The 23,965-nt window shown below is 34.6% G+C and overlaps 1 protein-coding gene across 3 annotated transcripts in view; it reads right to left on the bottom strand.

The window, feature by feature from the left end:
- The window catches only part of MINDY2 (MINDY lysine 48 deubiquitinase 2), a 77,619-nt gene that overhangs the window by 14,500 nt on the left and 39,154 nt on the right, over window positions 1–23,965 (bottom strand). For all 3 annotated transcript variants that reach the window (XM_025999814.2, XM_072738633.1, XM_072738634.1), the window contains exons 5-6: window positions 18,352–18,454; window positions 10,653–10,795 (exon numbers count right to left, since the gene is read on the bottom strand). In XM_025999814.2, the coding sequence (XP_025855599.2) occupies window positions 10,653–10,795; window positions 18,352–18,454 (246 nt within the window). The remainder of the gene's footprint in view (window positions 1–10,652; window positions 10,796–18,351; window positions 18,455–23,965) is intronic.

Genomic DNA, 23,965 nt, shown 5'->3' with positions numbered 1-23,965 from the left:
CAGTCTATAACTAGTCCACTGTCAACAATGCTGGTTATTACTCAACAGTTCCTTTGTATAATTGCATTGTAGAATAGCAAAGTATGTATTAATATGGCCCTTTGTTCTTGAAAGTCCATAATTAAATTACCATCAAGAGTTGCTCTTGCTTTTGTGGCACCTGTGTGGCTCAGTGGTTGAGCATCTGCTGCTTTTGGCTGAGGTTGTGATTCTGGGGTCCTGGGATAGAGTCCCACATCAGGCTCCCTACAGGGAGCCTGCTTCTTCTCCCTCTGCCCTATGTTTCTGCCTCTATCTCTCTCATGAATAAAAAGTAAAATCTTAAAAAAAAAAAAAAAGCTCTTCCTTTTATATCCCAGCACTTTTGCTACATCATCTGGTCAAAGCATTCTTTTCTAAGCCTTGAATCTTCTTCCTAATCTTACCAGTTTCTATAAATACTAATTTCAAAAAAATAGCTAATACAGGATGCATATATTATTAATGTATAAAATATATATAACTTATTATATGAAAATAATAAATGATACTAGATAATTTTTATAACCTAGGCAATTGGATCACCAAAGACAGAATGAAAAACTATTCTATCTAAAATACTCAGATAGGGGCACCTGGGTGGCTCAGTCTGTTAAGCTTCTGCCTTCCACTCAGCCAATGATCCTGGGGTCCTGGGATGGAGTCTTGTGTCAGGCTCCTTGCTCAGTGGGGAGTCTGCATCTCCCTCTCCTTCTTCCCCCTCCCCCTTGCTTTGGTCTGTCTCTCAAATAAATACATACATGACAATATCATCACAATTTGTAAATTGATAAAATAGAAGAAAACTTGTCAGATGTATACAAAGATTATGTAATTCTAGCCTTTAAATATGGAGGAAAGCACTGCCCAAGTATTTCTGGTTGATTAGCTTGGATTCAAATGACAATGTCATTGGATCTTAGTTTTCTTTTCTTTATTATGAAGTGATATAGAGGCAGTTCAGAGAATTTCTAAGGTATTTTATAAATTAGAAGATGAACTTTACTTCTGTTTAACAAGCATCTCTCTCATCTACAAATAGTTTTCTTATCCATCCAGAGAGGCAGAGCTGTTGAGTGTGGGCTTCAAAGTCAGATTAGAGCTGCTTAAAAACTGAATGGTGTTTGGCAAGTTACTTAGGCCTTTCAGCCTGTTGTAAAGTGAGAGTAATAATATCCACTCCTCATAGGGAAGCTGTGAAAATTAAATGAGATAATGCATGTTAAGTGCTTAGTACAATGCAAGCCACATAATGCTTAATGAATAGGAGATATTATATTCATGAACACCACCTAAATCTATCTCAGTTTCTTTTTTCTTTCTTTTTTTTTTTTTTTTGCCTATCTCAGTTTCTATATCTGTTGCCTTTTCCTGCCTCCTATTTAGGAGAGAAAGATGAATTTCTGCCTCCACTATGGAATCTATCACTTGTTAGTCTGTTTCTACACTCCTTACCCCGACCCCATTTAATGTGACAATGTTTGATGTATTAACCACCTTTTAAAAATAACTGAATTAGGGACGCCTGGGTGGCTCAGTGTTTGAGCGTCTGCCTTTGGTTCAGGGAGTAATCCTGGAGTCCCAGGATCAAGTCCCACATCAGGCTCCCTGCATGGAGCCTGCTTCTCCCTCTGCCTATGTCTCTGCCTCTCTCTTTCTGTGTCTCTCATGAATAAATAAATAAAATCTTTAAAAAAAAATAACTAGATAAAAACCTAAAATAATTGAAATATTACTTAAATATAGCTTCTGTGGAAAAAATCCCAAAATAGTCTTAGTCAAAGAGGAAAGAGAACAGATTTATTTAATATGGCCATAGCACTTATTTAGAACTGTATCTCCTTCTAAACTACTTTTCACTTCTAATCCTTAAATGTAAAGTAAAAATGCAAACAAACAAAAGCCAACCTCAAAAGCCCTCGTTTTGAATATACTCCAGAGAAATGTGAGTAATTAAAGCCAAGAGGTAGAAGAAACAGTTATGACATGGAGAGGAAGGCTGACATAGATAAGAGATGATTAAGAAGCAGTCATGAAAACAAACAAAAAAAGGGTGTCACGATGGGAAAAGAACTACAGATATCATTATGTGAACCAAAGCTCTAGAAGCTAAGTGATCTACACAGAGTCCAAAGAATTTGTAGTTTACCTTACTAAAGAACAAGCAGAAAGTATTAGATAATGGAAAAGAATCATGAGAATAAAATAGAGTAATAGATTTTAGATACAGAATTATATATATGTGAATCTAACAGTCATGATCATGAGATTATATGATAAGCAAAACAGACCTACAAGGTCTTTCCTAAAAACAGACTGACAAGGTAGTTTATTTACAACTCATTTTTATACTTTCAAATTTCCTGCCTGGATAAAAAAGTCATCTCACTAGCTGGAACCACAGGAATGGCCCTGAAAGCATCTGCTGCTCTCTCACTAGGATCTCCTCCTGCTGCTTTTGGATCCTAATCTAGTTATGCTGATGAAAAGCACTGATCTTCATAGGATCGTGTATTCATTACAGATTTGTCAAGTTGATCTGCTTGGCTTAATTGTACAAGATTAAGTGGAAGCACATGAAGCAAGGTAACATCAGTGACAGCAGAAATTGGCATATAAATTTGTTCCTGATGAACAGATGAGAGATGAAGAATTTAAAAAAGGATTCACAGAGGGTGCTATTACAACAAATCACTAATAAGAGCTGAATTTGATTATTTTGCTAGCAATGAGAAGAAAAGGCACAGGTATGTGTCTAGGGTTTAGTAATGGTAAAACAAAAATTTACCATTTGTGGTAAATGGTAAATTTAAAAAGGATAAGAGGACTTTCCAATAACAGGAAGTCAGCTAATATCTATGGTTAGGGAAAATATGAGAGGCTGTGCAGTTAAAACCATAGATCATCATAAGTTAGATGGTTGAGAAGTGTAAGGTTGATTGGTAGATATTATTCAGGGAAAAAAAGTCAATTTGACTAACACATCCATTGTGACTCTGTGATGGCAGAAGGCCTAATAAAAAGTCTATGAAGATGGAATCATAAAGTCAGTAAAGAGAATACTTTGTCCAGGTTTTAGAAATATCTGCATTCTTCAGTGCTTTATAGAAAGTCATCAAAAAGTCTAACCTAATAGAGAATTTGCCTCTGCCTCTATTCAGTTTCTAAAGAGAGGAGTTAGAACAAAGATGAGTACTGGAGAACGTTATAGCAGACACATATATACCTCCCCTTTGGTCAAATAAAAGTCCATAACTCATATATCTCTAGAGTTTCATTTTTTAAAAAGTCTTATCTATTGAGAGAGGCAAAGCATGAGCGCGGCTGAGCAGGGGTGAGGGGCAGAAGGAGAGAGAGAAGCAGACTCTTCGCTGAGCAGGGAGCCCCATGTGAGACTCAATCCCAGTACCCCGGGATCATGACCAGAGTCAAAGGCAGATGCTTAACCAACTGAGCCACCCAGGTGCCCATCACTAGAGTTTCAAGACTTTAAGTGAAAAAAGATTTTTACACATAAATTAGAGTTTAGTAAGTTCCTAAAGAAATAGTACAACCAATAAAGAAACTGGAGATGACCTTTCCTAGGTAATCCTTTGTCCTGCCAACATGGACTTCCTCCTTGTAGGTGTTGGTCCTGGGGTGATAATGGCATATGATATGACATGGGTATCAGAAAGCATAGAGATCCTTTCTGCAAATCATAATAAAGATAAGCCCCCAAATAAAATAATAGTTCTAAACATGTATGACATTATCAATTTATCAACATTATTTATATAAATAATATAATTTAACATTATGTAATTTATTATAGGCTCCTTGTTATAGACACCATTTATCTGTAGTGGAAAGTATTCTGTCCCTACATTAAATTTATTTTTTGTTGAAAGTACATCTAGAATTCTGTGGGATGAACTGTATTTATACTAAAGGTGTTCCAAAGAGTTCACAAGAGTAGGAAGATGGGAAATAAAGTGATCATTAAATATGAATGCATAAAATGGCACTAAAATCTCAGGAGTCTTCAAAAGTTAAATGTTATGAAAACCTAATGCAGTATTAAAAGTAGTCATATCTGGTTTGAAAAAGCAGCTTTATGGTTTCTCCTTACTTGTATCCCTATTAGATTACAGATTCCCTGGGGCTCAAATATATAAAGAACTACAGAAACTCTTAACAACCCAGAAATTAGTGGTAGGGAATAACAGTTTTAATGCTGAACAGGTTTAACAGAACTAACGCACAATCTTATATCCTATTTCATTACCAAGCAAATGGATACCATGTTGGAGAAACGCCTTCACTACACTTTATTAAGTATTCTTTTAGGGCTTCTAGCTTTACATCAACAACCAAAGAAATGTTATAGATTTTGTTGTAAATCAGTTAATTAGGCACTGGTCAATGAGGAGGCAAAGTGTCTCTGACTCTTATGAAAGAATGTACTCATTGGGGCACTTGGGTGGCTCAGTCGGTTAAGCATCAGACTCTTGGTTTCAGCTCAGGTCATGATCTCAGGGTAGTGAGATCAAGCCCTGCCTGTGGCCACCTCTAGCTCAGTGGGGAGTCTGCTAAAGATTCTCTCTCCCATTCCATCTCCCTCTCCTCCTCCCACTCATGTGCTTTCTCTAAAATAAATTTTAAAATCTTAAAAACAACAAAAAAGAATGTTCTTATAAAAAAAATTATTACATTAGGTACTGTGCCAGATGTAAAGCAGGGTCTTATTTACAGACCCTCAGGATTGGAAAGATAGTTTAATGGGAACATAGGAAATAGGACTGAGAGGATTATAATGGGGCATAAATAAATAGTTCACAGGCCCATAAGATCCCTGGAAAACATAAGATTTGATCATATTAAAATGGAGTTACTTCACCAAATTTAATGCATGTTCCTTGATTAGACCCTGGTTTGAAAAACCATACATAAAACAATTTGTAGGACAAAATGGGAAACTTGACTATGACTTGGGTATTAGATGATAATAAGAATTATATTTAAATTTGTAGGATGTAGTAATGGTATTGTGATTTGAAAGGAAAATGTTCTTGTTTAGAGATGTATATTGAAGTATAGCAAAAATACAAAAATAGATGAAAACGTAAATATCAAAATTGTTGAAAGTGATGAAAATAATAGGCAGACGTTAAATTAGTGTCATTACTTTTCTCTAAATTTGCAGTTTTTCATAGTAAAAAACAAAAAAGTGTTACTATTTCAGTTTGGTGGTCACTACAGGAAACAAGGGAAAGTAAGCATTCCTCTTGCTTAGTGACTGGCCACCAAGATAGTTGTTTTCATTTATGTCTTTTATAAAGACAGGGTGACCTTAATAAAGAATGATGTTCCTAAACTCCTTTGGTTTTCTATTCTTTATTACATCCACTTAACAAAGTCTCAAACCTAGAATAACAAGCTAGCTACCTTTGCCATGCCTATACCCTGATGAATACTTCCACAGAAAAATCACATAAGACGTATGTTCATCCTCCTAAGAGGTAATTACCATCTTCAACACTACCTTCTTAATTTCTCTAATTAGAACTTTCTCCTACTTGCTGTAAAGTCTGCTTCAAACTACCTCCTTCAAATCTGTTACGAAACTTACCTACTACTCAATCTTTAAATGATTTTGCCTTCCAAATAATACAGAGGGGCAGCCCGGGTGGCTCAGGGGTTTAACGCCACCTTCAGCCCCAGGCATGATCCTGGAGACCTGGGATCGAGTTCCACATCAGGCTCCCTGCATGGAGCCTGCTTCTCCCTCTGCCTGTGTCTCTGCCTTTCTCTTTCTCTGTGTCTCTCACGAATAAATAAATAAAATCTTTAAAAATATATATATACCAAATAATACAGAAACTAGAAACATTCAAACAGTAGTTTTCTCTACTTCTTGCCATCAAATCTATAAATTAGCTGTACTCATAATTGATTCCTTCCCTTCTTTACAATGAAGAGGTCTCCTTTTTCAATCAAGGGTTAATGCCCTTCACCTGTGAAATTACTATCCTTTCAGTCACCTTCCTAGAAGCTTTCTATCATCAATTATCTTTTCTCTTGAATCTTCAACCTTTCTCTCTCTATTGAGTCCTTCAATATTTAAACATGATCAAGTCTGTCATATTAAAAAGTGAAAACAAGGAACCCTCTGGATTCCATACTCCACCACAGCTGTGAGCCATTATGTCAATGACCCCTCACAGACAGCTTCAAACAAGTTCCTATTCTCTGTTTCTAGTTCCTGACATCCCAGTCATTTCCTCACCAATTCAAACTGAGTTTTTTTCTGCTGCCACAATTCTCTAAAAGATACCAATGAAATATGTATCATGTTCTGCACCCTGCCCGTGTTATCATCTTTCTCATCTTCCTCATCTTCTTTTTTTAAAAAGATTTATTTATTTATTCAGAGAGAGAGAGAGAGAGAGGGAGGCAGAGACACAGACAGAGGGAGAAGCAGGCTCCATGCAGGGAGCCGACGCAGGACTTGATCCCGGGTCTCCAGGATCACACCCTGGGCTGCAGGCGTACTAAACCGCTGCACCACCGGGACTGCCCCATCTTTCTCATCTTCTTAACAGCATTTTACAACCAAGATCTCCATTCTTCTTGAAATACTCTCTTCCTGTGCCAATAGGGATACCATGATACCATTTCTTTAGATTTTCCTTTTCTTTTCTTTCTCAGTCTCCTTTGCTAGTTCATACACCTTTAGTTGATCCTTAAACCTCTGTCCTAAGCCTTCTTTCTCCCCATTCTGTATTTTCCTTGTAAATCTCATCCTCTCCCTAAACTACCATTTATACACAAAAATTATTCCAGTCTAGGGCAGCCCAGGTGGCACAGAGGTTTGGCGCCGCCTGCAGCCTGGGGTGTGATCCTGGGGACCAGAGATCGAGTCCCACATTGGGCTCCCTGCATGGAGCCTGCTTCTCCCTCTGCCTGTGTCTCTGCCTCTCTCTCTCTGTGTCTATGAATAAATAAATAAAATCTTAAAAAAAAATTATTCCAGTCTTGAACGTTTATCCAACACTTCCACTTGGAGGTTTGCCTTAGAAGCAGCTCTAACAGTTGCAACACTGACTTTTTAAAAAGATTTTATTTATTTATTAATAAGAGACACACAGAGAGAGGCAGAGACATAGGCAGAGGGAAAAGCAGGCTCCTAGTAGGGAGTCCGATGCAGGACTTAATCCCAGGACCCTGGGATCACAACCTGAGTGAAAGGCAGATACTCAATCACTGAGCCACCCAGGCACCTCTCCAAGGCTGACTTCACGCTGTCTTCTCCTCTTCAGTGTTCTCTCTGTCAATAATGAGCACCACCATTCATCCAATTCTTCATGCTCAGAGCCCAGAAACCATTCTTTCTTAGTTTTCACATCCTAATCACCTCTGGTTGATTGTATCTCCTAAATGTTTCTATGGAATCTTTCTACTCTCCATTTCTTTATCAGCCTAGTCCAAGTCCAGGACATCTGGACATCTTACTTACATCATCCATCTCTTCCATTTTTATAGCTGCCACCTATTTGAGGAATTTCTCAACTCATAGGGAGGGTTCTGTGGTAGAATACTGCTCTGATCATGTCAATAATATAGCAAAAATGCTCAGTAGCACTCAGTACCAAGAGGATAAAAATGCAAGGTATTTTCTACTATTCTGTGCCAACACTTTGCTTCAGCATATTATAGCTTGCCTACTCATTAATAATTGTCTATCCTCATACATATTTTATCCTTTCCCATTTCTACACTTTTACTACCATTTCTTACTCCTTAATTCCTATTTGAAAAGATAGGAACATCTTTTCCTGCAACATCTTACTTGTCCTCCTGCAATAGTCTTCTGACTAAATCCACATCCACACTTGCCCCAAAGTCCAAAGCACCTTAATGTTGTACAAGGGGGGCAGGGAGATAACACATCATCTTACTTGTCCTCCTGCAACATCTTACTTGTCCTCCTGCAATAGTCTTCTGACTAAATCCACATCCACACTTGCCCCAAAGTCCAAAGCACCTTAATGTTGTACAAGGGGGGCAGGGAGATAACACATCATCTTAGACACACTTTTTGGCCACAAAATAAGGTTTACAGAGAAAAACATGGAAGCAGAGAAACAGCAGAATGCACACATTCTCTCAGTTATCATTATCTCAGAAAAACGTATACATCATCCAGAAATAGACACATCGTGGAGAGTGCTTGAGGAGAGATACCCCTTCTCCAACTGCACAGAAACACTGGAAATGTCTAGCTGACTAGTAAAGGACTTCTGGGCAGATATATGGCCTTGACAGAAAAGAAGATGTCTACAGCTCAGTCTGGGGAGCTTGCTTAACAACCACCAATGACAGCCATGTTTTCCCATTGAACTATCTCACTCCTGCTGAGCCATATAAAACAAAACAAAACAAAACAAAACAAAACAAAACAAAACAAAACAAAACAAAACAAAGAAAGAAAACAAAAAGAACCCGAGGCCATCCTCCTCCATCTCCTCTTAACTCAAGACTCCACAAGATCTGGCAGTTGCCTATTTCTTTAGTCTTATATCAGGCCTCTTATCTTCTATGCTTCAACCAAGAGGGCCTTCTTTTAATTCCGTAAGGAGTTAAATTCTTTCCCTTCTCAGGGCCTTTGCACACAGATGTTCTATCTGCTTAGTTAATCCTCTTTTTTGCTAACTGATTAAACTCCTAAAAGATTCATTTTTCAAGTCTTAGTTTAAATGTTAACTTCTCAAAAATCTTTCCTGACATTCCTAACTAGTTTCTAAGTACTGATAAAAGCACTCACAGCATGTTTATGTATCCTTTGCAAAATGTGTCTCAATAGAAATAATAACTATTTATGCAATTATTTAACATGTTTCTTGCAGTGTAGGAGGTCTTTAAATGGTAGGAATGAACCAAAGCTGCCTTGCTCACGCTGTAGTCCTTGTACTTGGCTGAGAACCTAAGCATAATCATGCTTAGTAGATATTTGACATAATCATGCTCAATAATATTTGTTAAATGAATGAAGTGTGGACTTTGAAGAGATCAGGTAAAGCAAGATGACTCAGAAATATACACTATGTAGCAATAATTCTGATTCTGAGGTTTTGGGGCTTTAAATTTCTGAAAAGTATGGATGACTCTGGGCCCGCACCTAGCACACATCTACCTCAAATTTGAGAACAATACAAATGAACCCCCGCTATAACTAATATAATAGGAGAGCTATGGCTTTAGAGTATTTTAATTAAATATTTTTTTCTTTAATTTTAATTCCAATGTAGTTAACATACAGTGTTACATTAGTTTCAGGTGTATAAAATAGCGATTCAATAATTCCATATATTTCTCAGTCCTTAGAGTATTCTTATGTAAGCAAATAAATCATTATTTTACATTGCTTTGTGCAATTCATTGACTAAAGTGTTGAAGGAAATATGAAACCCTGATTCCTGACTTCAATCAGCTTACTTTCATTTAGAGAAATAAGGCTTATTTACATGAAAAGAAAACTGGTAACTAGGTACTCATCCATAAGTGAAGTAAGAATAACATGGCTCATTCAGCTAGAAGAAGGTGGGTAAAGTAGTGATCCTCAGCACTAGCTGTACATTCAAATTACCTGGGGAGCATTTAAAAAATATAGATGCTTCGGTCCTACCTCTAGACATCCTGATTTAATTGAGTTGGTGGTGGGCTCTAGACATTGGTATTTTTTAAAAAGCTTCCAGGTAGTTCTATCATACAATCTGGTTGAGAACTACTGGTTTAAGGAGAAAAAGAGTAGCTGTACTGGAGAGATAGTATTTGAAATGCTTGACAGCTAGGTGAAATGTGGATAGGATAAAAGGACTGAGATCTTTTCAAATAGGAATTAAGGAGTAAGAAATGGTAGTAGAAGTGTAGAAATGGGAAAGGATAAAATATGTATGAGGATAGACAATTATTAATGAGTAGGCAAGCTATAATATGCTGAAGCAAAGTGTTGGCACAGAATAGTAGAAAATACCTTGCATTTTTATCCTCTTGGTACCGAGTGCTACTGAGCATTTTTGCTATATTATTGACATGATCAGAGCAGTATTCTACCACAGAACCCTCCCTATGAGTTGAGAAATTCCTCAAATAGGTGGCAGCTATAAAAATGGAAGAGATGGATGAAGAGTTAACAAAAGGATAAATCAGTAAGACTTTTGGCAAAGCCATAAACGGCATAAGAATTTAAAGTCACATTGATAGCTTTAATAATAGTAAACACTATCATAAAGACAAATCCTCATTCTTTCTTCTAAGTTCCCTTAGCCCTCAAATATATACATCCACCATTAACAGCGATCCTAGTTCAATCTCTAAGAGTTATCTTTAATTTTTTTCTTAGAAAGAAAAATAATACTTTTTAATGTGGTAATCTATGATAAAGGAGTTGAGATTTAAAACAAAAAGCTGATCTGAAGTAACACTTAAATTGCAAATCCATTACATCCTAAAGAAGTATTTAATAATTACCTTATAATTTGATGAATAAACATTATGCAGAATTTTTTAAATTTTGAAGTAGATCATAAAACATCTCTAAATCCAGCTCCTTTAATTTAGAATAACAATTAATAGCTATTTCTATATCATACCTTGTATTTGGTCATGGTGCTAAAATGATTATTCCGAAAGAACACACAAAGTTCTCCTTCCTGAACCGTTGAAGTTAGTTCACATAATCCATGGTATGTCAGTTGAGTGGCTGTGTTATTTAGAAACTGCTCAGCTACAAAGCCTATGGAACCAATGCATAATATTAGATGGAAAAATAATTTCAGAATTAAAAAGTTTTTCTATTTACATTGTGTTCCAAGTATGAAGAAAGGCCAATCAAAATAAGATTTTTTTTTTCAAAATAAGATTTTGATACTATAACCTGATGACTCCAAAATAAGATTTTGATATTATAACCTGATGACTCCAAATTGAAGATTCTTCTAATTTTGCAATAGAAGATATGTCTATAGACATTCTCCATTCTAAAGTAACAGTTACATGAAATTCTTTTTAACAATAAATGTATTTACTTATACTTCACCTATTTCCAAAAAAGGATTTCAGGCAGCTAAAAATAAAAGATATAGACACGATAAAACTAAAACCCTTTAAAACAAATAAGAAGGCAAGAGTTAGCAATTTAAAAAGTAGGTAGGAATGAAAGATGTATGGCAACAACTACCTTCCCAATGGAAAAGTGTTTAGCAATTAAAAGTAACATTAACAAAATGAGTTACTCTAAGATGTTAACAAAGATCCCACATAATTCTCAATTCACAAACTGTTCGGTTTTTGCCTTAGAAAACTGAAAACAGGTGAGACCAAACAGAAAACAGTGTATAACTAACTGATGCCATTTTTATCCTAATGTCCTCCAACATACACCACTTCACTATGTAGATATATCAAGTTCAGAGACAGCAATGATCTCTTTTGTTTTCAAAACACAATGGAATATTTGTACAGTTTCATACTTGCAAACTTGCCTACTAACTAAAATTTATTTATAAATCCAAAATCAATTCTTGCTGTGCTTTCAGGGTCAACCTTGGATATGTGCAAAGTAACAAAAATTTTGAGCCATTCAATGCACACATTCCCCACTGTTGTCAAACCTGAGGTCAAACCAAGCAACGTCTGCCATCTTGTTTCAGCTTTCTTACTATAAACAATTTTCACAGTCTATTAGGTGTGTCTTTTTGGGTAACTTTTATTGTGTAAAATGGCCCCCAACCATACTGTTAAAGTGCTGAGTAGTCAAAGGCTGTGTGATATGTCTTACAGAGAAAACATGTATTTTTGCAGATTCATTCAGACATGAGTTACACTGCTGTTGGCCATGAGTATAATGTTAATGAAGCAACAATATGTATTAAATAAGGTGTCTCTAAATAGAAACACAAATAAAACAAGGTTATATATTGATCGGTTGATGAAAATCTTGTGTCCAGAGGCTCATAGGAACCTAATCTTGTATTTCCCCCTAGGAGCAGTGCTTCAGTATTCATGAATTCAATGTTCACAGCAACTTTATAGAACATAACTGGGCAGCCTGGGTGGCTCAGCAGTTTAGCGCCGCCTTCGGCCCAGGGCCTGATCCTGGAGACTCAGGATCGAGTCCCACTTCGGGCTCCCTGAGTGGAGCCTGCTTCTCCCTCTGCCTGTGCCTCTGCTACTCTTTCTCTGTGTCTCTCATGAATAAATAAATAAAATCTTAAAAAAAAAAAAAAAAAGAACATAACTGCCAGGAATAATAATCTGTATAAATAATTTAAAAGGCTGTATTTTTCTTCTTTCCTTCTTTATCTTCCTTCATCTTTTTGCTCCTTTCTTTAATAAGGAATGTCACAGATGCATTGCAGGTAGGGTGGGGTGGAAGAGAATGCTCTAAAAAGTTTTAAAAGTGAGCAGAGAAGTGCAGATATAGGGAAGAAAGATGAACTCACATTAAGAAACTGACACCTCAACAATAAATTGAAAATAAACTTGGTAGAGCCAGAGGCAGCAGGATAACAGGTTTATTTCACTTCCTCTGCACCCCTCACCCTTAGTGTCAAGCTATAGAACTTTAAGCTGCCAAGTGGTTGTAAAAAGCTACCAATGTATCACACTATTCAAAGGAATTTGTTAAGGTTAGAGGGGAGGTGCAAAAAGTTATACAGAAGGCCCCTGAGATAGGAAATGTATAGCCTATTTGCATCTTCTTGGGTTTATACATTTAGAAGAACTCCTCCCTTCAATTATTATCATTAACTTTGCTAAGTACTAAGTTACTGAGTAGAGAGAATGTATTAGTTATATACTAAAGCACTAGCTACATAATAGTTTCAGTTTTAAGTACTATACCCATGCTGAGAAGTACCACTGCTCTACATAATATCCACATTACTAAAAGCTTCCTGCATAAGGATGTTTCTAAAGAACCCTCCCACACCTTACACAATATCCTCTCTAAAAATCTTTTTCAAAAAGATATGAAAAATCAGTGATTACTGAACTCACAACATTATTTCATGTATGTGAAATTTAAAAATGCTCCACTAGAAAGGTCTTTCTTAGCTACTTCTTTCTAGAGAACAGGACATCAGCTCAGAGAGAATACATGACTTGCTCAAGGACATAAAACTAGTTATAGCAAAGTGAAGACTGGAACCCAGGAGAATTACTGGTATTAAGTTTAAAAATTTAGTGCTGATTATTACAAATGCAAACTGAATTATATTTCTCCCAAGCTATAAAGCATATCTTAATCTAGACTTATAGAGAACAATGTTTCCTAATTCTTTTACCAACTCTTAAAATCACCTCTGTGATATTGATGACATATTCAAAAGCCTAATCTAGTTTCAACTTTTCACAACTAATTAAACAAATTTTGGTAAATAGTTCTAAGTGTTACATAGCAGTTTACTTATCTGCATTGCTTCAAATAACAGTTGATTTTCAACATTTAGCTTAAACTTCATTTTTTTTTTAAAGTATGCTCCATGCTAGGAGCCTGAACGTGGAGCTTGAACTCATGACCCTGAGATGAAGACCTGAGCTGAGATCAAGAATTGGAAAAAAAAAAAAAAAAAAAAAAAAAAAAGAATTGGATGCCTAACCAACTGAACCACCCAGGCACCCCTTAAATTTCAATTTTAATTTGTAGATACTGTTACTAATAATACTAAATAAGGTAAACGTTAAAATAACAGTAATAATAAAATTATATTACCAAAAGTAAATTTAAATTAAAAATTGTTTTCTTGACATAAGTGTGTTTGAAAATATTTCTTAGGTTCAGAAATTCAATACTAAATTTATCAAATTACTCTTCTCCATTACTGAGGAGTTATTAGAAAACACAAAAGTACTAAGTGCCTTAAAGGAACTGAAATAGAAACAGAGGCACTAAAATTAGGCAAAAAGGAACAAAAAGAGGATATAGGAGAAAAGGAAACTTGGCTTATTTTTAAATGTTGGTTAGATTTGGCAGTGCTTAAGATGTGCATTCAAATTTAAACTCAATCAGAACTTTGTCACTGTGAGAGTTTTAAACAATTTTCTTTTTAATTTCATCTACTGTCAATTTAAAAAAATCAAGTACATTACATTAATTATTTTTCCCCAAGAGGATGGGGCAAAACAATCCCTTTTAGTAGGACATATACACATATTTTCTTTGAAAATACAAGGGCTCATTGATTCCAGGGATGTGGTAGGGAGCCCAAAATAACCGTTGTGCCATAAATAAGGAAGTACTCAACAAATGAAGACATGTTAAACGAACATGGGATCGAGGTTGAGAGAATTCCACTGGATAAATCTAAGACAATCCTAAGCATCAAAGAGTCATGATAATAACTGATTATAACACAATGAATAAAAAAGAATCTGAGTCTACACTGATAAAAATTTTTTAATGGGGGATAAGAAAACACTTTTCATTTTTACAAAAGACTGCCAACTAATAAATGTAGAAGGAATAATAGAAATATAACCACTATAGTAATGGTTGACTCAGACAATAATCACTGAGTGCCAATTGTACTGGCTGAAAGATTATTAGGGAACAGGGTATTCATGCAGTTTCAAAGTATAATGTCAGAGAGTACTTATTAATTAATTACAAAAGGCAAAGGACATCTTAACAACAAAAAATCTAGCAGATACCAGTTTAATCATATTTCAACATCACCAATAAAGGGATAATCAGACATCTTATGCCACTTGATTTGACAAACTGGGAAAGATACAGTATCACCTTTGTAGTATTCCCACCAAAAATAGACTCATGAGGAAGCAATAAAATGAATCCAAATTGAGGACTATTCTACGAAAAAACTGGCTTGGACTATTAGGAAAAGTCAGTATCAGAAAAGATTAAAAAAAAAAAAAAGGAAAGAAAAAGATTAGGGATCTGTTCTAGATTACAGGAAGCTAAATTGATATGACGATTAAATGATTCTTGACTAGAGCCTATATTGTAAAAATTCAAAGCTATAAGGGGTCTTATTGGGATAACTAAAAAATTGAAAATATGAACTGCATATAAGATAAAAGTATTGTATTGATGCTAAATTTCCTGAGATAATTCTTTTGTGACTACAAAGAAGAATTTTTAGGAGACAACTGTTCAAGTATTAATAGGTAACGTGCTATAATATTTGCAACTAATTCTCACATGATTTAGGAAAATGTGTGTGCGTATATAACAGAAAGAAAGCAAAATTTCAGTATGTTAATAATTGATGAATTTAGGCAAAGTATATATATATATATATAATCATTGTTCTAACTTTTTTATGGGTTTGAAAGTTGTCAAAATAAAGGGAAAATCAATATCACTTAATCAGAAATAACATGAATTCAAACTATAAACTTCAATGTTTATGGCACATAATAAATATTTGAATGAATATTTGAATTCAAATAAATATTTGAAGAATGAATATTCTGGAATTATTTAAGCAATTTTTTAAACTTAGGAATAACTGTTAAAGAAGAAATTATTCCTGAGAAAGCATCTGGAATTAACTGACCAGCTCTGGTGGAGTCTGGCAGCTGGTACTGTGCTATTTTTTTTTCCTTAGGACTGCCACCCAAAAGAGGTAGCAAATAAATACATACTCTGTGTACATGTAAAAGTTCTGTACTTTTACTTAGAAGGTACTGCCACCAAAAGAAAAAAAAATGTTATCTGAAAGAAGGTGAAAGAATATCTAACTCTATTTAGCTAAATATTATTGCTTTTTCATCAGAAAAGAATGATAGTAAAAATATTTCTTGTATTCTACACCTTATAGAGATGAAATATTTGAATTTAAAAAATACGGTTATCGGGGATCCCTGGGTGGCGCAGCAGTTTAGCGCCTGCCTTTGGCCCAGGGCGCAATCCTGGAGACCCGGGATCGAATCCCATGTCGGGCTTCTGGTGCATGGAGCCTGCTTCTCCCTCTGCCTGTGTCTCTGCCTCTCTTTCTCTGTGTGTGACTATCATAAAAAAAAAAAAAAAGTATATATATATATATATATATATATATATATATATGGTTATCACCTGAGATTAAAGCTAATACTTTTTAATAAAAAAGGATTAGAAATCACCTTTTGGATATTTTATGGATTCAGAAAGAAAGTTATAGTTATGCGTCAAAAAGAAAAAGAAAGCAGACTCCTTCAGCTAAACACTATACCTAAGAAAATATGAGGAAGAAAACAATCAGGGGAAGCTAATTGCTACATGTGTGATCCTGGAGACTTGGGATCGAGTCCCACATCACGTTCCCTGCATGGAGCCTGCTTTTCCTTCTACCTGTGTCTCTGCCTCTCTCTCTCTCTCTGTGTATCTCATAAATAAGTAAATAAAATCTTAAAAAAAAAAAACTAGTTTAGCTTTTTAATTGTACTGAATTCCACATATAATTATTCCTTGATATAAAAATCTGATATGCAGAAATCTACATTACAAAATTTAAATATCAAGGAATTAATCAATTCTGGTACATATTACCCCCAAATTCTATAGCACTAAAGAGGATGATTCCTTCCTTGCTTTCATCAAGGAGTTCTCAAGATATCAATACTATATAGCTGTAATTTTTTGTTACCCTGGGGAATCAATATTAGAAAAATTGTAATAACAGTAGTAACATCAGGCTAAAAGAAAGGAGAAGTGATGAAGGGGCTGGATTTTTGTTGTTTACTTTGTTAATTAGCTTACTTTCTAAGTACATTACATAACTTGCTACATTACACCCTGGCTTGGGGAAAATGCTATTACCAACTGTTCGCTATAGCTTCCTACCCTATAAGCCTATTCACCTCAATATCACTTCTATAGTTATCACTCAATCTGTTAACATTTGCTGAATCCTATTGCTCCCTCTCTTACTACTGAATAGCATATTGGAAGTTACTGAGAAACCTGGAATCTACACATGGAAATTTTCTTTACCGTCTGTTTTTTTAGATTTGGGTAGGGAATAGAAAGTTCTAGTGACTGGGCAGGCCGGGTGGCTCAGCAGTTTAGTGTCACCTTTGGCCCAGGGCCTGATCCTGGGGACCTGGAATCAAGTCCCACGTCAGGCTCCCTGCATGGAGCCTGCTTCTCCCTCTGCCTGTGTCTCTGCCTTTCTCTTTCTGTCTCTGTGTCTCTCATGAATAAATGAATAAAATCTTAAAATAAAAAAAAAGTTCTAGGGAGTGGAATTTTGTTAATTGAAAGTATTTTTTTAAACAGCTTTTGTTGCTCCTCTTTCCCCTAAAATTAAACTTTGTTGTCTTGAGTTGTAGTGAAAGAGCTGTCATACCTATCAGTGATTGATATCCCTGTATATTTATGTATTTATTCCAAGTAAAAGCCTCCACTAAAATACTGTTTTCTTGCTACCTGCTTCTTGAATAAATGTGTTAAACTTATGGATAATTGAATAATATAATTACTTGGGTTCTGATTAATATAGTATGTGATTCATGTACATATCTTCTATGTTCGTATATACTCTTGTAGTCATTTTATTTTTTTAAAACGTGGTGATTATAATCAACTTTCATTATACCTCATGTAAAAGGCTTATGTCTGAGAGAGGATGATGAAGCCCATCCCCTACTTCTCATTATTTCTCTTTCATATTTATCCTTCAAAAAGAGGAGAACAGCAGCCTGAGTATTTGTGCATATTTATGAGAAAGTGAAGTGAGTAGTAGGAAAGGTATATCCAAATACAATGGCTCCTGATGGCACTCTGGTTTCAAATGTGCTTTTCCTTTCAATGACCAGAACACAGCTGAAAAAACATGAAACTGCTTCTATGATGATAAATTTAGCAATTTTAATTAGTTAGGGATTAGGAAAACTGATGATCACAGGTATACTTTCATTAAAGTGCTTTAATATACTATATTGTACTGAAACATAAGGCAGAGCTCTACTAAAATAAACATTTGAGTTCATAATACTCATTCCAGTCAATTAGAAGATGAATTATAAAGTTTACTCAGTACTCCCAAATAATAATACTTTTTTTTTTAAAAAGTAACTATCAATAACTCCTGGGTAATAGAACATATCAAAGCTAACTAGTGATTCCAAAGAATTTTAGTAGAATCTAGGCCTGATTTTAGAAGTTCAGTGAAAAGAGTTCTAGAAAATACCTTTCACTGGTATCTTTATGAATAATTATTTCTTTTAATTCCTACAAGTAGCATCACATATATTTTAGAAGTCTTATTTATGACATTTAAAAGATACTAAATTATAAGACAAGTTATTCTGCCAAGAATAAGTCAGGTAATAGCAACACTCACCCACCTTCACTAACCAGCTCACTATTGTCTGACTGCTTACAAGAGATGATCTTCTCCACTAGTTGGTTGTAGCTGCAGTTACCAACAGCTTTTACAATGTCATCAATCTAGAAAACAAATGACTGTCTCACTAATCATGATAGGATTAAAAACAATAACAAAGAAACCCATTATCACTCTTTAGGGTTTTATTCTAATATTATATTAAGTATAAAAGTATTACTTATGAAAAAGAAAATCAACACCCAACAGTTTCTTTCTAATTTTGTTTATAGCTCACTATAACATATTATGAAAAATAATGCTTAGTTGTACCTCAGTTATGCAAAAAATAATGAAAAGGGATTATTACATGTGACTTTATTTAAGTTTGTAAAGATGCATTTATGTGATTAAAATAAAAAGAAAACTATTTCAGGAGGAAAAATAAGAGGATTTCAGTTTTTTTCTAAAAAACAAATATTCTGCATTTAAAGTAAGATAATTTATGGAATTAACAAAGTTCTCCCATTTTATTTATTATTTAGTTCTTAGCAAAGTATAGTGGAGATGCAAGTAGACATAACTATGTCATTTTCCTGAAGAAAAGTTAATTATTAATCAAGGACAGTATTTGCCTCACAAGTCTTTTTCTTGTTGTTTTTTTTTTTTAATATTTTATTTATTTATTCATGAGAGACCCAGAGAGAGAGGCAGAGACATAGACAGAGGGATAAGCAGGCTCCCTATTGGGAACCTCCTGCAGAACTTGATCTCAGGATCCTGGGATCACAACCTGAACCAAAGGCAGACGTTCAACTGCTGAGCCACCCAGGCATCCATGCCTCACAAATCTTATTTAATCTTTGTCTTTGGCAGTAGAATAGAAAAGTAAACGCAAAGTTTTAAGCTATAGGAAAATGAAACTGGGCATCTCTACTCTCCTTCCATTATACTTTGCTTTGACTTTTGAGGAAAAAACAGGTTTCTGCTGTCTAAACATGTTTTTATTGCCATCCCATCTGTAAAATATATTTACTTATAAACTACATGTACTGATCTATCTATAATTAAACAAATAGAAATTAATGCAATGATATAAGAGGACCAATGTTTTCTTTCCACATCCAAATGATCTTCTTGAATATTTACACTGTGAATACCATAAGTCTTCACATGTATCTGTATAAATAATACTCTGGACATTGTTTCTCAAACTGAGGAACTTGTTAAAAAGATCTAAAAGAATTCCAGGCTCAAGTTGCTTCTCAGTTGTCTAAATTTTCATTCCACTGCTTCATAGCAAAGTTTAGGAAAAACTGCTTTAGACTATAATTTTTTTGTACTTGCAAAATTCTAGAATGGAAAAGCCTCTGAACCACTGTGGGACGGACTGTTGAGAAGAACAGTTAATTGGAAAAAGTCAAATCAGGGAGTTGTGAAAAAATGTTATATACACATCTTGAACATTTCATGATAAAATACACAATGTACTCATTGTCGATCTTTTGAGGCAGAGCCAAATAAGGCCTTTTCTTTGAAAGCAGAGTCTTATGATTCTACATAAACAACACAAGAGTATGACTTCCAGTTTTGATTTAAAGTGAAAACTTAGACCCTTAAGAAGCAATCTGAGGGCACAATTCCTTCATATTTTCATTATTCTTAACACTTTTACTGTTTACAGCAATTTTCCTTAGTGACTCAACTTCATTAAGTCTTTCCAAAGCACCTGAATTTTCAATCCTAAGAAATCCACAAAAATACAACTATAATCAAAACAAGATCAATATATAAAAATCAGTTGTACTTCTATAGACCAGGAATAAATAATACAAAGATTTCAAGTTTTCATAGGCCAAATCTCTACATTAGTATTTCATTCAATTAATTCCTTTGGGAGCCTTTTATGTACTGCTATGTACTAGGTGCTGTTAGAGAAACTGCAGACTCAGCAGTGAACAAAAGAGATGGTCTATGCTTTCATAAAGTTTACATTCTAGAGTAAAGACAACAAACCAAATAAGCAAATATATTATATGCTAGGTGGTTATATGTAGTGGTGTATAGCTGTTCTTTGTTCATTTTCATTGTATAGTTTCCCACAGCATGAATATACCATAATTTTTTTTATCATTCATTTTTTGATGGCTATCTTAGATGCTGACAGTTTGGGGCTATGACAGATAGTACTGCTATGAATATCCTTATACATTTATCCTATTCTACACATAAAGAGTTTCTCTAGGGAACGTATCTTGTCAAATTGCTAAGTCTTAAGGTATGCTTATTCTCAATTTTGCTAGAGAACTCCAGACCACTTTCCAAAATGGAATGCCCATTTATTTTCTCAGTAGGAAATAAGTCTCTACATTGCGCATCTTCTCCAACACTTAGTACTGTCAGAGTTTTAAATATTAATTGTTCTATGTTCTAATGGGTGTATAGTGATATCTCATTTTGATTTTAAGTTGCATTTCCCTGATGACTAGCTATGTTGACTAGCTGTTTGGATATCCTCTTTTATAAAGGGCCTGTTCAAGTCATTTGCTCCTTTTTTTTTTTTAAACTGAGTTGTCTATCTTAAAAAAAAAAAATATATATATATATATATATATATTTGTAGGAGCTCTTTATACATTCTGGATGTTAATCCATAGAAGTTGTAATCTTCTTCTACTTAGTGGCTTGCTTTTACATTTTCTTTGGAATTTCTCTAAAAAAACACAAGTTCTCAATTTTAATGTAGCCATGTTTACCAAAGTTCTTCATGGTTAATGTATTTGTTTTAGAAATCCTTTTCTATCATTAAGGTCAGAAACATACACTCAAACTTTTGCAGTTTTAGCTTTTACAGTTAAACATCAATGTATGTGGAAACAATTTTATGCTGTAAGTTGGGAGAAATGATTTCATTCTTTTCTAATTGGTTATCTAATTAGATATGCAATAGCTACCTAATTACCTTATTAGCACCTTTTATTGTAAGGACTGCCTTTCTCCTGCTGCTCTACAGTGCCCTATTTCTGTCTATATATGCATGGTCTTTTTAGCTTCTCTATTCTCTATCATTGGTCCAATTCTTAATTACAATATTTAAAATATTTCCTATCTGGAAGAACAAGTCCTCCCTGCTTTTCTGCTTCAAGCATATCATGGCTTCCACTCCCAGCCTTTTGCATTTCCACATAAATTATAGAATCCACTTGTCTCATTCTACAATTACTCCACATAAATCTTTTGGGATTTTGTTTGGGGTCATACTGAAACTAATTTAGAGAGAACAGACATCTGTATAAATTGTCTTAAAATCTAAAATCTAAGAATAGAGACTTCCATTTATAGGTCTCTAATTTCTCTCAAATTTAAAATTGTCCACACAGAGGTCTTGCAGATCTTTTTGTCAGTTTTATTCATAGGAACTTATGCAATGTACATGGCATATTTTTAAAATTTCATTTTCTGTTATTTTATTTATTTTTAAAAAGATTTTATTTTTATTTATTTATTTTAAAGAAATTTATTTATTTGAAAGAGAGAGAAGGAGAGAACGGGAGAGCACAAGAGCTGGAGAGGAAGAAGCTGGCTGCCCATCCAGCAGGGAGCTCAATGAGGGCTTGATCCTGGGATCCCAGGATCATGATCTGAGCTAAAGGCAGGTGCTCAACCAACTGAGCCACCCAGGCACCCCAGAGATTTTATTTTTAAGTAATCTCTATCCCCAATGTGGGGCTCGAACTCACAACTCCAAGATCATGAGTCGTAGGGTCTACCGACTGAGCCAGTCAGGGCACCCCTTCTGTTTGTCATTTTAAAATTCTTTCTGAAGAACGTTTATTTGCAGAATTTTAGCTTTGTTAACCTTCTTTATTACATATTTACTTTCTACCTTAACACATTTTGCTTTTTAAAAATATGTTCTGATCTTTTTTAAATACCTTCTGCTCTTAAAATGGATATACAGCTTATTAACTTTCACATTAATATATGAATTTAGGGCTTTAAAAAGTCCTGTAAAAGTTCTTTTAGCTAAATCTCACAAGTTTTGGATTTAGTTATTGTGCAGTTTAAAATATACTCTTAAGTTTCATTATAATTTTTTGGCTCAACAATTTCTATTTTTCTACTGATTTCTAGCTTTAATTGCACTGTGGTCAGAGGAAATTCTATACTCTCTACATGATATAAATCCTTAAAAAATTGCTGAAACTTGCTTTATAGCCCTGTAATAGGTTGGTTTTTGTAAATTTCATGAATGTATAAAAAGAATGTATAGTCAGGTTCAAGAAAAAAACAAAAGAAAATGTCATGGACAGGAGACTATGAAGATATGATTAAATGCCATGTATTATTAGTCGAGACTAGATTATAGAACAACAACAAAAATTAGTGGAAAAATTGGTGAAGTGTGTGAGACCTAAAAACCACAAAAAATAGAGGAGAATACAGGCAACAACTTCTTTGACATTGGCTATAACAACTTCTTTCTAGATATGTCTCCCGAGACAAGGGAAACAAAAGCAAAAACAAACTACTAGAACTACACAAAATAAAAAGCATCTGCACAGGGAAGGAAACAACCAACAAAACTAAAATGCGACCTATGGAATGGGAGGAGGTATTTGGAAATGACATACCCAATATAGGATTAGTATCCAAAATATATAAAGAACTTATAAAACTCAACACCCCAAAAACCTAAATAATCCAATTAAAAATGGGCAGAAGACATGAATAAAATAAATTTAAAAATAAAAAAAAATTAAAAATGGTCAGAAGACAAACATTTTTTACAAAGAAGACATACAGTGGCTAACAGACACATGAAAAGATACTCCAAATCACTCTTTATCAGGGAAATACAAATCAAAACTATAATGAGATATCACCTCAGCTGTCAGAATGGCTAAAATCAACAACATAAGAAATAATAGGTGTCGGTGAGGATGTGGAGAAAGGGGAACCCTCTTGCACCGATGGTGGGAATGCAAACTGGTACAGCTGCTCTGGAAAACAGTATTGAGGTTCTTGAAAAACTTAAAAATACACCTACCCTATGACTCAGCAATTGGAGTCCCAGTTAAGAATCCAAATAGACTAATTCAAAGGGATACATTCATTCCAATGTTTATAGCAGCATTATCTACAGTAGCCAAATTATGTAAAGAACCCAAATGTCCATCAGCTGATGAATAGATAAATAAGATGTGGTATACATATACAATGGAATATTACTCAGCCATAAAAAGAAAGAAATCTTGCCATTTGCAACAATTTGGGAGGAGTTAGAGAGTATAATACCAAGTGAAATAAGTCAGAGAAAAACAGATACCATATGATTTCACTCATATGTGAAATTTAAAAAACAAAACGAGGAAAAAAAAAAAAGAGTGAAGCAAACCAAGAAATAGTCTCTTAACTATAGAGAGAACACACTGATGGTTACCAGAGAGGAGGTGGATAGGGGGATGGGTGAGACAGGTGATGGGGATTGAGGAGTGCATATGTTGTGATGAGCACTGGGGGACATATGGAAGTGCTGGATCACTATATGATACACCTGAAACTAATATTATACTATATGCTAATTGGAATTTAAATAAAAACTTAAAAATAAAATAAATCAGTGAAATGTGAAT

The sequence above is a fragment of the Vulpes vulpes genome, chromosome 15 (genome assembly GCF_048418805.1).
Source record: "Vulpes vulpes isolate BD-2025 chromosome 15, VulVul3, whole genome shotgun sequence".
Lineage (NCBI taxonomy): Eukaryota > Metazoa > Chordata > Mammalia > Carnivora > Canidae > Vulpes > Vulpes vulpes.
The sequence above is the reverse complement of the archived record's forward strand: the minus strand, read 5'-3'. Positions and strand labels throughout refer to the sequence as shown.